Below are 13,384 nucleotides of genomic sequence, written 5' to 3'. Positions count from 1 at the left end.
CAGGCACTGAGCTGTGAGACGTGTCCGGGCAGCCGTGATCGGAGCGGCTCCATCTCTTGCCTGTGGTGCACAGACCCTGTCGGCTTTGCAGGAGCCATAGAGCTGTGGAAACTGGCTCCTCCTGGCCAGAACATCTCAGGGCCTCGGACAGCACAGCAAGGATGGTTTCTTCCTTGCCACTGATCATTCCCTCCCTCCCTCCCTCCCTCCCTCCAGGATGTCAGTCTGGACCAGATTAATTAAGTGGCTGATCTTGATTTTTTTTTAACGTGGCCACAGGGAGCACAGGTCAGATCTGGCCACCTTGCCGGCGTGCTGGGCTGACTCCATCGCCTGCTTCCTCCATACGTCTTCCTTCGTCAGTGTTTCTCATCCTGCTCTCCGTGTCCTTCTGCTGATTTGCCACAGTGGATCGCTCTGAGCAGTCAATAACCTGTGAAATGTTCCCCCGGCTTGCAGCCGTTTGGGCTGGGAGCTGGGTGGTAACTTGGCTTTGGAGAGGATCCATTCGCCACATGAGGACAGAAATGGGGACAGAAGGGGGAGGTGATTTAATACACTTCAGTGCAGATTTTGCACACTCATCTGCCAGATCGCACTTTATCAGCATCATTTTAAAATATTCCCTCTTTTCTGGAGTGGATTCCTGAGTACATTAAATGTTTCTCTGTCCTCTCCCAGACAGTTTCCTAAGAATCAGTGTACTGTCCTGTGGGGCTTTTCTTAAAAAAACACAACAAAACAAAAAAACTGTAGTGGTTTATGGGTGTAATGCTTTACAAATCTGTTCTGAGCTTCTCTAATCCTCTCCTGTAAGTCTCTGCTATGTGGGGCTCGCAACCCCAGCTAACTTTTAATGAAGGAAAGTGGGGGGGGGGGGGGAAGGGGCTGCAGGTGTCCCCACATTGCTGTTCCCTTGGTGTGTGCAACCGGTTCCTTGTGGCCTGACAGTGCTTGTGCCACAGCAAAATGCATGGTAGAAAGAGGTATTTGGGTAAAAAGAAAATCAGCCAGCTGGGTCTGGGCCTCCCCACAGCACCCAAGACTTGATGTGGCTGTTTAATAAGTGCTTTAGGCTCATCTGCGCTGAGTCTGTGAGAATTGGTGTTTTCTTTGAGTCCTTTTCGACAGTGCCAAGAAAAGAGTAAACTTATCTGAGGCTCCCTGTGTCCTGGGGGAAAGCTTCTGCCCATGCAGCTAGGAGGTAGAAAATGCAGGAGAGAAACCTTTCCCATCCAGCTGGGACAAGCCCCAAATCTGCATCCCAGTGCTCTCAGGCCAGGTAAAGAGATTAAAAAAAAAAAGTGCTGCCCAAGCAGGGAGAGTAGTTGAGATGGATAAATTTTGGCTCTATTTGGGTTCCCTGGGTCCAAGCCCACAGTTCCTCATCCAAATGACCCCTTCTCCTCCCCAGGCAGGTCCTGGGAGAACAGAGTGGAGGTGGGAGGGAACTAACCCACCTTTTTCACTGCCTAAGAGCAATGAAAATTGCAAAAAGCTCACCAGACAGGTGTGCAAATTATTGAAAGCAAGCATGATTTCAGACCCCTGCTTGTCTCTGCAGCTGGAATATTTTCTAAGCAAGGGCACTTTGCAGATGGGCATCTATGTATATATATATATATATATCTCCATGTGTGTGTGATATGCAAATGCAATACCCCTATATATATAGGTATATGGGATATATGTAACAGATGCCTGTATAATATACATACCCACAGGTTGATGGGGGCTGGCATAAGCTAATTTAAAGTCTCAGCTCTTTAAAGCAAGACTGATGTTTTCCACGGAGGGGAAAGAAGAGTGCGTAGTACCAAACCGGGACTGCTTTTCCGCGTAGGACTGCCAGGTGTTCCCACAGGTGTTTCATTGTATGGATGCACCTAAATGCTCCAAAAAGTCCTCCCTGACTCCCGCTGCCCTGCTGGCCTCCGTCCTGCATCCGTGGACACGGGTGCAGCCTCAGCTCGCGGCAGCACGACGACAGACCCCACCAACCTGGGCCAGCGCGTGGGACACGCACACTCGAGGGTGAATGACTAGAAAATAATTTATTGAAGAAACAGAAAGCTGCAGAAACGTACAACACAGTCATGACCAGTAGAGGATGAACAAATAGAGGGTTTTTTTTTTTTACTTTTCTTTTAAAACCTGTTAACAGGCCGGAGTTAAGTTTCCTGGTAACTTCCCCTGCGTGAGTCATTGCAAAGAACAAGGACCAAACTCCAGAGCACACAGCACAGTTTGGATAAAGTGCCTGACACATAAAGACTTTTTTTTTTCTTTTTTACCGTTTGTAAATAGCTTAAACAAATATAATTGCAAGACACAGAGGAGTAACAATTGCATTTCGCTGTAGAGCAAAACCTATCCCATGAGATTAACAAGGAAGCAGCAGCAAAAAATAAAAATAAAAATTAATTAGAAAGAAAAAGTCATTTAAAAACTCAGATGCAGCCCTCGGCCAGACGGACCTTGCGGGATGAGGGCAAGCGTTGCCTATTGCTATACAGAAAGATGAGGAATATTTTTCTCGAGGCGGTTGGACTGGCAAACCCCGTGCTGTGGGTTCTTTCTGGCCAGGATGAATTCTGCTTGTTTTCTTTTTTTTCCTTTATAAATTTCAGAGGGAAAAAGAAAAAGAACTGGCTTTTTATTTGCATTTTTAATTGCTTCATTTTAAACCCCCAAACAAAGGAATAGGTAAGAGGAACTGGATTCTGCGCGGCAGCGTGTGTGCGACCAGCCCGATGCTTGGCTCTCGGAGCCTCCTCGGCTCCGTGTCCTGTGAGACAAGGGAAAAGGAGCAGCTCTGAGGCCAGTGGACGTGGATGTGGTGTGACCCAGCCTGCGTGGTGCTGGCCGAGCCCAGACGCATCTTTGCAGTGCCCGAAGCAACAAACTGGGTTAGGGAGAGCCGTAATGAGCTAGAGAGGAGCTGATCCTCTCTCTCCTCCCTTCCCCACCCAGAACTTTCTCTGTTGTAAAACCAGTTTTGATTAACTGGGTATAAACCTCTGTCTGTGGCTGTATCCACTGCACTCAAGCCAACTGAGTGCTTTGGTTGTGCTGCCGGCTTCCCAAAGCCGATTAAATGGAGAGGAACGGGATTTGAAGGAGTGAGCACATGGGGTTTGCATGCCTTGGACCAAGCTGGTTCTGCACTCCCATGTGGTGTGACCATGGCAGTCCTTGGCTAGCGCGGGAGGGAGGAGATGTGGTCAGCCACCCGGGCCAAGCAAAGCTCGAGGAGTCCTGTGCTGCGGCCTGGGGATTTGCGCTGCTCCCACGGAGCCTGCTCAGAAACCTTTCCCCAACATCCAGCCGGTGGTGGGTCTTCCAGTGCTGCCTCAGACCCTGAGCTTCAAAGACACTTGGGAAATTGGCCCATGATGCCAAGCCTCATCTCAGGGGATGGGGCAGCTGCTGAATGATCCAGCTCTGCCTCTGAAGGCTGGGTGCTGCCAACTGTGCGTTGCCTCCATCACCCTCTTTCCTTCCTCTGCCCACTGGAGTAGAAATGACCCAGAGCTAGGAGCACCCATGGGCTTCAGGCAGTAAGCTGGTGCAAAAAAACCCTCACCTTGATCCTTCCTGTCCCTGCAGTGTGCCTGGTTTAGCATGAAGAAATGCAAGACCCTGAGCCGGTTGGTACTGAAGTCACATCAAGGGAGACACAGAGCAATAAAAGCTCAGCTCTGGATGCATTATAATGGCTCAACACTGTCTAAGGTCAAGTTTCAAATCCCCATGGTCTTTCCTTGAGCCCTTCATTACTTCTACTCTTCCAGCATGGCTGAAAACAGCACTTTCCCACTAAGTATTTTGGGTTTTAACATGCACAAAAGCCATCAACTAAAAACTTTGAAAAAAGGGGAAAAACAGACTGATCGAAGCTAGAAACAGAGGGTTTAGGAGGCTTTCGCAAGTAGTGAAATGACCAAAATCTCTGAAAACTTCCACAGTTGAAAAATGACACAGTGGCCAGACTAAACTAGCAGGTCTCCTGCAGGAATCCACCTCACTGGTCTCAGTGGGAGACCTCCAAGTTGGGCTGGAGATCCCAGATTCCTCCTCTTCCTCACTCTCCACCAGCAGCTGGGTATCCCATTTGCAGGCTCTTTGCTCTCCAACCATCTGCATCGGGTAAGAACTATGCTCAACCCCTTTTCTGCAGGTCTCCAAGAGTGTTACTCAAACCTGGATCACTCTCTGTGTTTTTGGGAGCAGTCTGAGCTCTTCTGTTGGTGCCAGGGTGACCCCATTTCCCAGGCTGTGCTATGCCAAGCTCAGGAAGGACCAGTGTGGCATTTAACCCATCCTCATGGCATTCAACCCCGCAGGGCGGGATGGGTCCTTCCTTGGTGGAGGGGCTTGCCTGTTGGTTGAGCCCACGCCATGTCCCCGCGTGGCCCCACTTGTGCTCCTGCTCCCCACAGTACGAAAATGCCCTTCAGGTGCAACCCTGATCAAGAGAATTGTCTGTAGGACAGAGCTCCGATTGTCATTACCTGCAGGGAAAAAAATCTTTGGTATCGTGGCAAGTTGCTCCTCAAGGCATTTTGGTAGCTGTGAGGGCAGCAGGCAAGGCTGGATGCTGCACGGGGCAGGACTCAGCCTGTCTTTGGTTGATCCAGCAGGCTCTGGCCGATGGAGCCTCCATCTGGACCATGTTCTCTGGGAGCAGGATGCTGGAAGATGGGGGAATGATGCAACACAGATCCTACCCCATCTTCTCCCAGCTTGGTCAATGCCAGCAGCATCAGAGGGAGCAATGTCCAGGCACTGTCCCTTGGCACTTCTGAGCCCCCACTCTCAGCTTCTCTGGGGTTCCCCAAGCCACTTGATTCATGCAATGTGGTGGAAACCAGCTGGTCTCTGTAAGGTCCAAAGGCTGGTGGCTGCGGGTTGCATCCAAGCCATGCTTGGTGAGACCTTTCTGTTGTTGGAAACAGCCTCTCTGAATGGTCTTAGCTTCCAAGCACCAAAACTTCTCACGGTAGGAAAGGTGTTGTAGGAGGAGATAGGGCAGAAAGAAGAATCCAGAGCTCCTTGGGGTATCCGAGGACAAGAGAAAGGCTGGTTAGAAGATCGATGGGGCTGCTGGAAGAAACTATAGAGATTATGTCCTCCTAAAACCCAGGTCCTTGTTCAACGAATCTCCTCTCTCCTGTGCCCACCTGCTATTGAGCACCTTGGTTAGTGCTGGCTGTGAGGAAGGTGATGGCTACAGGGACACCACATTCGATGAGGGATGAAGATAAAACCCCATTTTGATTTTGGGGGCCACTTTGGTAGGACCCAGTGAAGCTGAGATCTCCTTTTTTGCAGCTGGTTGAGGTTTGTGGCCACATCTAGCACTGGAGGTGAAGGATGGAATGGTGAAGGGGCAGGAGGGGGATGAGGAATCCACATTTTAAGGCAAATGCTCTTGTAATGTTGGGGAAGCAGAAAGAGGTAGTTAACACTACTTCCTCCAGATGCCCATCACCTGCCTTCCCACCCCCGCACCCCCCAAAGGTGCAACTAAGCCCTTATTTTTACTCTCCGCCCCATCTTTAAGCAAGGAGAGGAAAAAGTGGAGCAGAGGGAGGAAGGAGCAGGGGATGGAGCCCAGTTCAGGAGGCAGCTCTGTGGACATTTGAGGAAGGCTCCCTAGCTCTATAGCGCAGCCAGGGGACCTCCCAAGCCCCTCTGAGACCTGCTGGTGGGCTGGTGTCCTCCAGGACCTTTTCTACCAGCCAGACTCCTCTTCCTCCTGCCCTTCCCCATCTGCCTACATACAGGGCTAGAGCAAGGCTGGGTGGCAGGCAAAAGCCTTGCACGAGCAGACACCATTTGCTGGGTGGTGCCACTGACCCTAAATGAGTCCTCGTGGAGGAGGTCCACTGAAAGAGGCATCATTCCTGGAGCTGGATGGTCAGTGTTAACGCTGCACCAGCTGCAGCTCCTTCAGCTCCCCTTTTTTGCAGGGTGGGAAACAGAGGCAGGTCTTCAAGGCCACCCGAAGGACGGAAACTCGGTGTCCGTGTCGCCTCAGCAGCTCAGAAGGATCTCAGCCCTTGTGTCCTTCTGGCTCAGGGGGCCAACAAGAGGGGGTGGTGTGGGTGGTCTCGGGGTGCGAGGGCCGTTTCCCTTGTCTCAGAGCACACGAGGAGCCCCGCGGCCTTAGCTACACAGGTCATTGTGGCTGATTGTCTCTCTTTCTCTCTTCTGCACAAAGACACTTGTGATTTGACACCTCAGTGGACAAACAGATCTGGATAAAGCAAAAAAAACCCCAAACCAAGGAAAGGAGCTGGACCCCCGTGGGGTCGGTTTTGCGTGGAGGAGCCGGATGGGGTGAGAGGGCACACACGGCGGGGTCCCGTGCCCCGATACCCTTACCCTGTTTGCCGGGCACGGGGCCGCGCCGTGTGCCCCGTCCTCCCCGGGGTTGTCCTCCGAGCATCCCTCCTGCCCGTCTGCTGCGCACGGGGGCTTCTTCTACCTCCTGGTGTTGGTACAACACAATTTGCACAGAAAGGAAAGGAAGAAAACAGACAAACAAACAAACCAAAGGGATAAACAACAGATCTCCCGTGATTGAGTGACTCGAAAACATGATCCATGCAGAGAAGTCCTAATCAAATGAAAACGTGTGGACAAAAAAGCACAGTTTGTCCCCTCCCGCTCCCACCCGACCTCCCCTCCCCGAATAATTATTACATTACTTCAAGAAAGAGTATATTTTTTCATGCATAAATCAAATTTTCATCTTGTCTTTTTTTTGTCTTTTTTTGTCTTCTTTAAATTACATTTGAACACAGAACACATATAATAAATACTCTTGTACGACATGACTCAGAGAAAAGTAACACATCTGAACGCAAAGGTATCGTCATCATTATTAGTTTTTCTTTTTTTTCTTTTTTTTAAAAGGACTTGTTTAAATATGAAATCTGTAAACTCCAAGGGTCCTTTTTTTTTAATCTTTCTCTCTCTCTTTCTCTCTCTCTTTCTCTCTTTTTTTTTAATCGTGAAACTAACCAGCTTTCATTTCCTTAACATTCAATATGTCTCCCATTGAACGCGTCAAAGAAATAAGAACATGCCGTCTTCTGCAAAATTATAATTTAACAGTATAAAGCTTCAAGTCACAAATTCCAAAAACTAGCTAAGTAATTTTTTTTTTATCACATAAACTATACATTAAATATTTTGAGGTATTTCAGAGAACATTGTCAAAGGCTTGTAAGGTCTGTGCTGGGTGGAAAAGAAGGCTTTCTCCTGCATAGAGAACGTCTTTGGTATCACAAGCCATGTGGGTATTAGGTAGGAGCGGTGTGGGGCGGCCGGGGGCCGGGCAAGATCTGGCCAAGGCAATAATGTGGAGCGGGAGAGGAGGGAAGATGGGGGCCGGGGAGGTGATGTGGTTTGGGGATGGTCTAACCTGCTCTTTTGGGTTGCTCAGCCTGTGGGATGGAGGGGTTGGGGCCGGCTCTGCGGTGCCCGTGGTTGCTGCTCACGTGAGCGGGGCTCAGGCACAAATACGGGAAACTCCTTCCGATCCAGGCTCAGCGCCGTGGGGATTTTGGCCCTGGGCAAGTTTGGTCCAGTTCAAAGCGACCCGTTTCTCTTGAGTCGCCTTGGGCAGACCCTGTTTCGGTGGAGCAGCCCTGTCCCGGAGAGCGTTTAAGCACGTGCTTGTGCTTGGCTTTGATTTGAAGCTCTTGAGACTGTGTGTCTGCACAGGGACATCGCCTGAATCGGGGTTTGCTCCCAGCCCGCTGGGAAAGGGCCTCTCAGCTCCACAGCTGGGCAATGTCCAGGCCTTAAACAGGCAGGAATAGGAGACTGGGTATCCTCGAGGTTTGTGCTATCCCGCGTTTACTCTGTGGCCAACGGGAATGAAATTGTTCAGCTCAAACTCTTCTTCTTCCATAAGCAGGGACATGAGCTGCCCCAACTGCTCTGGACCATTTTTTTAATTTGCTGCTGTTTCAGCTGGAATATCTTTATTCAGCAAAAAGAAGAAAAAAAAAAAAAAAAAAAGGAGCCAAGTAGGTACAATTCAACCCCCAACATTTCCCTAAATTAGACATCCTGGAGTTTTATGTGGAAGAGCATCTTCTTCTAGGGGCTGCTTCCATTGCCTTTTTTAAAGCAAACAAAATCCTTCTTTTTATTTGGAACAAAATATTTAATTCAGCGCAAAATGGTAATTTTTAAAGCTTCTTATGAACTGAAGAAAAAAAAAAAATATAGGAAAGAATCAGTTTGAGCTGAATCAATCTCTAACCAGTAATGTGACCAAACTGGAAACTCTGGGACTTTACTGGTTGCATTTGATACTTTCTGTTGAGTCCTGTACGACTGCAGGGTGCTCGCTGACTCCTGCCTCCCAGGCAGAGGCCGAGGTGTGAAGAGGACAACGAGGCTTTCACAGCCTCGACTGTCGGAGCAGATGTTTTAGCCCGGGAGGCCAAGCTCTGCTCCTCACCTCCGAAAACTGCCCAGCGAAGACAGCGGTACAGGAGAGGCTCTCAGCCGTGTCGTGGGACTCCCCTCTGCACCAGACTGGTCGATGCTGCTGTGGAGACCGTTTCCCAGCACGACCGCAGAGCTGGGGAGTGGAGCAGACCCCGCTACACCCCCCTTGCCCAACAGGCCAAAAACGCCCCGTCAGGAACTTTAAAGAATTTCCTGCCCGCACTTTTCACAGCTCCAAACCACTCACTAAAAGAGGGCTTTGGAGAAAGCTGACGGTGAGGCTTTGTGCTGGCCAGATGCCACATTGCAGCAGCAGCTCGGCGAGGTCCTCCAAGCATGGAGCGTGTCCTCCCCTGCCGTTTCTGCCTTCGCCTTTCCAGAAACGCCACAAATTCTGTCCGTGCTTCCGCAACGGGAAACAAAAGCCCAAGTTTGAGCTGAGTGAGGAAGAAATATCCAGCGATGAAATACAGGCTTTCATCTCTTTGGCTTTTGCATGGTCCCAGTGAGCTCAACTGATGCAGGACATGGGGCAAACCCCTTCCACATCCCTACATCGGTGTCCTGTGAGAAGGGCCGTAATCATGGACCAAGACACAAGGCTGATGCTCCTGGGGAAAAGCCAGGCAGGAGAGAGGGGCTGGACGGAGGGACTGGGGACCAGGCCAGGTTTGAGGGCACAGGGAGGTCCAATAGGAGGAATACGCCCGGGAAATAATGCACATTTCCCACAGAGGGAGGAAAGGGGGACGCTTTCTATTATTTTAGGACAAGGGTTTTTTTTCTCCATCCCAACACCCAAAGACTACAAGAGTTGCCAGAATCCATCTGTTTGGAGAGCTGAGGTAATAGTGAGTCTTTAGAGGATCAAAGCAGAGGAGCAAAGAAATGGCCACACACCTTTGGTACAAGAAAAAGGCACTCATCTACCACGCTACCATCCCGGGGTCGCTTGCTCGCCTTCTCTCTTGCGCTCGCTCTCTGGGGACTCAACAGGGCTGCAAGGAGGGGTCTGGAGGGGTGGGCGGTGGGTGGCCCCGAGCGGGGCGGGGAGGTCTCGGCCGACCATCCCGGGGTAGCAGGGAAAGTGGCATTTCCAGCACAGACCAGACAAGGCAACAAAATCTTTGGTATCAGACGTGATTTTCAAATCACAAAAATTGAAAACTCAAGTGAGGTAGCCTTTATTCTTGGGTTCTCACTAGAAATGTCTTTGCATCCTTGAGGGCCTGTGGCATTTATTCTTTTTTTTCTTTTCTTTTCTTTTTTTTTCTGTTTTTCTGTGTGTTTTTCACTTCCCAAACCAAGGCCCCCTTCCTGGCTTTTCAGCCCTTGAATACTACTCGATGGGGTTCAGGGATCCACCACCATCGTCACCACGTCACGACAAGACAAGAAGAAACAACGTTAGGGGAAAATCAGTGGCGGGGAGCGGGGTCCTGGGGAATGAGATTTGCTTTGCCATTAGGTTTTTTTTTTGGTTGTGGTTGGCAAAATACACTGTGGCACCTGCCATTTCCCGGTCCTTCCTTCTCTCCATCTCTCTCTCCCACTCTCCTGCCCTCTCTTTCTAGCAGGAAATTGCTTCAGCTTGGTGTGACCGTGTCGAGTCTGACACCCCCAGCCCCTCCACCTCCCACCTACCCCATGAGCTCTTTGGTAAAACTGTCCGAAAGACATCCTCTAACCTCGCTGGTGATTGCAACAGGTTAGGGCTGCATCTGCAGGGATCTTTCTTTCTTTCTTTCATTCTTTCCTTCCTCTTTTTTTGAGGGTGGTTATTTTTTTTGGTGTACGTACACACTTTTTTTTTCTTTCTTTCCTTCTTTTCAACAAGGTGCCTTCCTGTTACACAACAGATCGCTTTCAAAGTAAAGTGAATCGAAGAAACCATAGCGCTAGAACACAGATGGTACTATTTTACCCGCATAAATTCAATATTGTCCCTTTTTTTTGTGTTTGTTTTTGGAGGATTTCTTTTTTTTTCCCCAAGTGGTGGGGGAAGGAGGGGACCTCGCCTTCCCCTCCCTCCCCAAGTCTCTCCCAGCCTTTTCTGCTCCCTGCGGCACCTCCTTCTCCCCCCGAGGAGGCCCGGAGTTTGGCAAGGCGCCCGCGAGGGCGGCTGCATCCGCGGCTGGGGCAACAGCTGATTGTAACGGTTTGGCCTTGTGATTGCTTTTTATATGGCACAAGTCACCATCGAGAGCTCGGAGGAAACAATCATTTCGAAGCTAGTACCATTGCTCCAGAATTTCGCGTTTAAGGCAGGTTGTTAATTGGCACAAAAAAAAAAAAATCTGTTGTCTTTTTGTAAGTTGCCGGTCTTTTCATTGAGCTTGTTTGGTAGGGTTTTTTTTTTTTCCCCTTTATATTATTATTCTTTTTTGGTTTATTTTTCCCTTTCTCATCGGGGATTTTTTTTCTCCCCTTTCTCACACACAGGGCTTGATTTCGCAACCAGATCCGCGGGATTTGCTTTTTCCACCATACACCGACGTTGCTTCCCTGGAGGGATTTTTGTTGTTTGGTTTTTGGTTTTTTCAATTTCTTTGGTAGCAGAGATGAAGACGGGGAGCGGGGGACAACAGTGTGTGTGGAGGGGAGGATGGGGCGAGACACAAAGCCAACAAAACAGTGCTGTGTCTGAGTTCGTTCCTCAACCGCAAAGTGAACCAGAAACCAAGCGGCAAACGTGGTGGAGCCAGCCTGGCCCCGCTGAGCCAGTCACCGGGAGAGATCAGATCCTTCGAAGTCTCTCCTCCCATCTCCTTTCACGCAATTCCTATTTAAATACCCGATTTCTGTAGCTAAAATGTGCTTCTTGACCTGCTTGGGCTCTAGGCGACACAGTGCAAGCTGCAGTCCCCCTCCGGCTGCCGGGCTGCGGTCTGGTGCTCGGAGATGCTCGGGCGGGCGGCGGCGGGCGGTCGCAGCAACGTGGTGCCTCCGCCGCCTCTTTCGCCATGGAGTTTGTCTGGGAGGGATCCAGGGGATGGGTGCTCTCATGGGGTGGGGTGTGCGTGTGCATGGGGGCTCGGGGCTGGGGGGTGGTGGGTGCTCTTGGGGGCATCGCAGGGTGGGTGGGAGGGAGGTGCCTGCGGAGGAGACCGAAGCACCCAGGGGTGCAGGGAAGGCCTCGACCGGGTTTCCCAAAGCTTCAAGGGGCAGAAACGCCCGTGTTTCAGTGGGAGAGAGGATCAGGCTGCTTTGGGAAACCTCGCTGCACCTTAGGGGTGTAGGAAGCTTCAAGAACCAGAGACTGCAGCCATGGAGAGTTTTCCCTGCTTGTCTCTCCTTAAATCACACGGGGTTTTGGCCCCAGTTTGTTGGGGTTGTGCCAGTGCCTGTCCCCGTGGCTCCACCTCTTGTATCTCAACCGCCCTTACCCCTCCACCTTGCGTGGCCCTTGTGGACACCTTGAGGTTGGGGGGGACCGGAGGAGACAAGGTGCCCCTCTCCTTGAGGGCTGGACCCTGGCGGGTGGGTGAAGACAAGGTTTTGTGGCAGGGATGCTTCAAAAACAGCACCTCGCCCTCCCCCTCCCTCCATGTCGTCCTTCGCTCCGCTGGGGGTTTCCTCCTAGCCCTCCTGCGGGAGAGGAACCAACCCAGTTGCAAACCCTTCTCCTCCTCCATGAGCGTGGAGGATACGGCAGCAGGACGCGACTGAGGGTTCGGGAGGCTGACGGACTCGCAGCGCCCAAGAGCACCCACCCCGGTCGGTTCGGCCGCTGGGGGTATGCATGTGAGTCTGGGGTTGGCTTTGTCATGAGGAGGACATCCGGGAAAGGGCAGGGAGGGCTGGGGGACATCATGCTTTGGAGAAAGTGCTTGTAGAAGAAGAAGGGACCCCGGGGTTGGTGCCTGGCTCCTCCTGCCAGCGGTTCATACACCGCCGGCGGGCATTCATGAAGAAGTTGCTGACGGTGTTGAGCTCCAAGCCCAGTTGCTGGGAGATGGTCATCTGCATCTCTTTGGACGGGCGCTTGTTCTCCTTGAAGATGGCGATCAGGGTGCGGCGCTGCAGGTCCGTGAAGACCAGCCGCTGCTTCTTGGGCTGCAGGCTCCTGTCTTTCTGCTGCTCTTGCTCTTTGCGTTTGCAAGCTAGATGTTCAAAAGAGAGAACAGGGCCATTAATTGGTGCTGACCAACCTGGCCCGCTTGCAGGTTGCCTGGCTGCCTCCCAAAACCAGGCCCTTCCCTCTAGTAAAGCTGCTGGCTTTTTGCCCACCACTCCCTTGGCTACCTCCCTCCTCTTCCTCCCTTTGCCTCTTGGGCTTCTGCTGAGATGGGACAACAGCCCCTTTGAACATCAGGCTGAGAAAAGCCTGGGTGAAACCCGGCAATGCAAGCAACTCTTCAGATGGCTGGGGAAAGTCTCAGCATCTCCTGACGACCCTGGCACTAGGGGTAGATGAAATTCCTGGCCCGCCCCTGCTCTCACTGCTTGGCTACTGGGACCTGCCCGGTTCCTAAATCCTGGGGGTTGTCCATCAGCCTCCCTCCCTTGCTTGTACTCTGGCACGGGCTCCATTGCCTCTTCCTTGTCTCTGCTGATCTTGCTGGAGGACTCAGGAACCAGCATCTCTTGGCCATCGCATCCAGCTGCCAACTCCAAACCAGCAGGGAATAGCTGAGGACAGGGATGGTATGAGAAATCTCGTCTGCAGCCAACACAAGAATGGAACAAGTGTCCTTGTTTCCACCTGGTCTGGAAAGGGGTTTTCCTGTCTCCTGAGGCTGAAGAACAGCCTCAGTGGTCTGAAACTCCAGGAAATTCAGGCTTCCTATGTTCCTTTGCTACCATATCCTTCGGCATATGTGTCAGGTTGAACCAGTACCTAATTAAAATCTTCCCTACTGATTTGGCTTGAGCAGTAGGTCAGGACAGAGGTGCTGTCTGCCTTGAG

General features: G+C 51.2%; 1 protein-coding gene across 1 annotated transcript in view; it reads right to left on the bottom strand.

Moving 5' to 3' along the window:
• Positions 1–11,561: 11,561 nt before the first annotated feature.
• The window catches only part of ONECUT3 (one cut homeobox 3), a 32,136-nt gene continuing 30,313 nt past the window's right edge, over positions 11,562–13,384 (bottom strand). Inside the window, exon 2 of the mRNA XM_026111183.2 lies at positions 11,562–12,578. Coding sequence (XP_025966968.1) covers positions 12,286–12,578 — 293 coding nt within the window. The 3' untranslated portion in view covers positions 11,562–12,285. The remainder of the gene's footprint in view (positions 12,579–13,384) is intronic.

This window comes from Dromaius novaehollandiae, chromosome 25 (assembly GCF_036370855.1).
Source record: "Dromaius novaehollandiae isolate bDroNov1 chromosome 25, bDroNov1.hap1, whole genome shotgun sequence".
Taxonomy (NCBI): domain Eukaryota; kingdom Metazoa; phylum Chordata; class Aves; order Casuariiformes; family Dromaiidae; genus Dromaius; species Dromaius novaehollandiae.
Note: the sequence above shows the minus strand (reverse complement) of the source record. Positions and strands in the feature narration are given on the sequence as shown.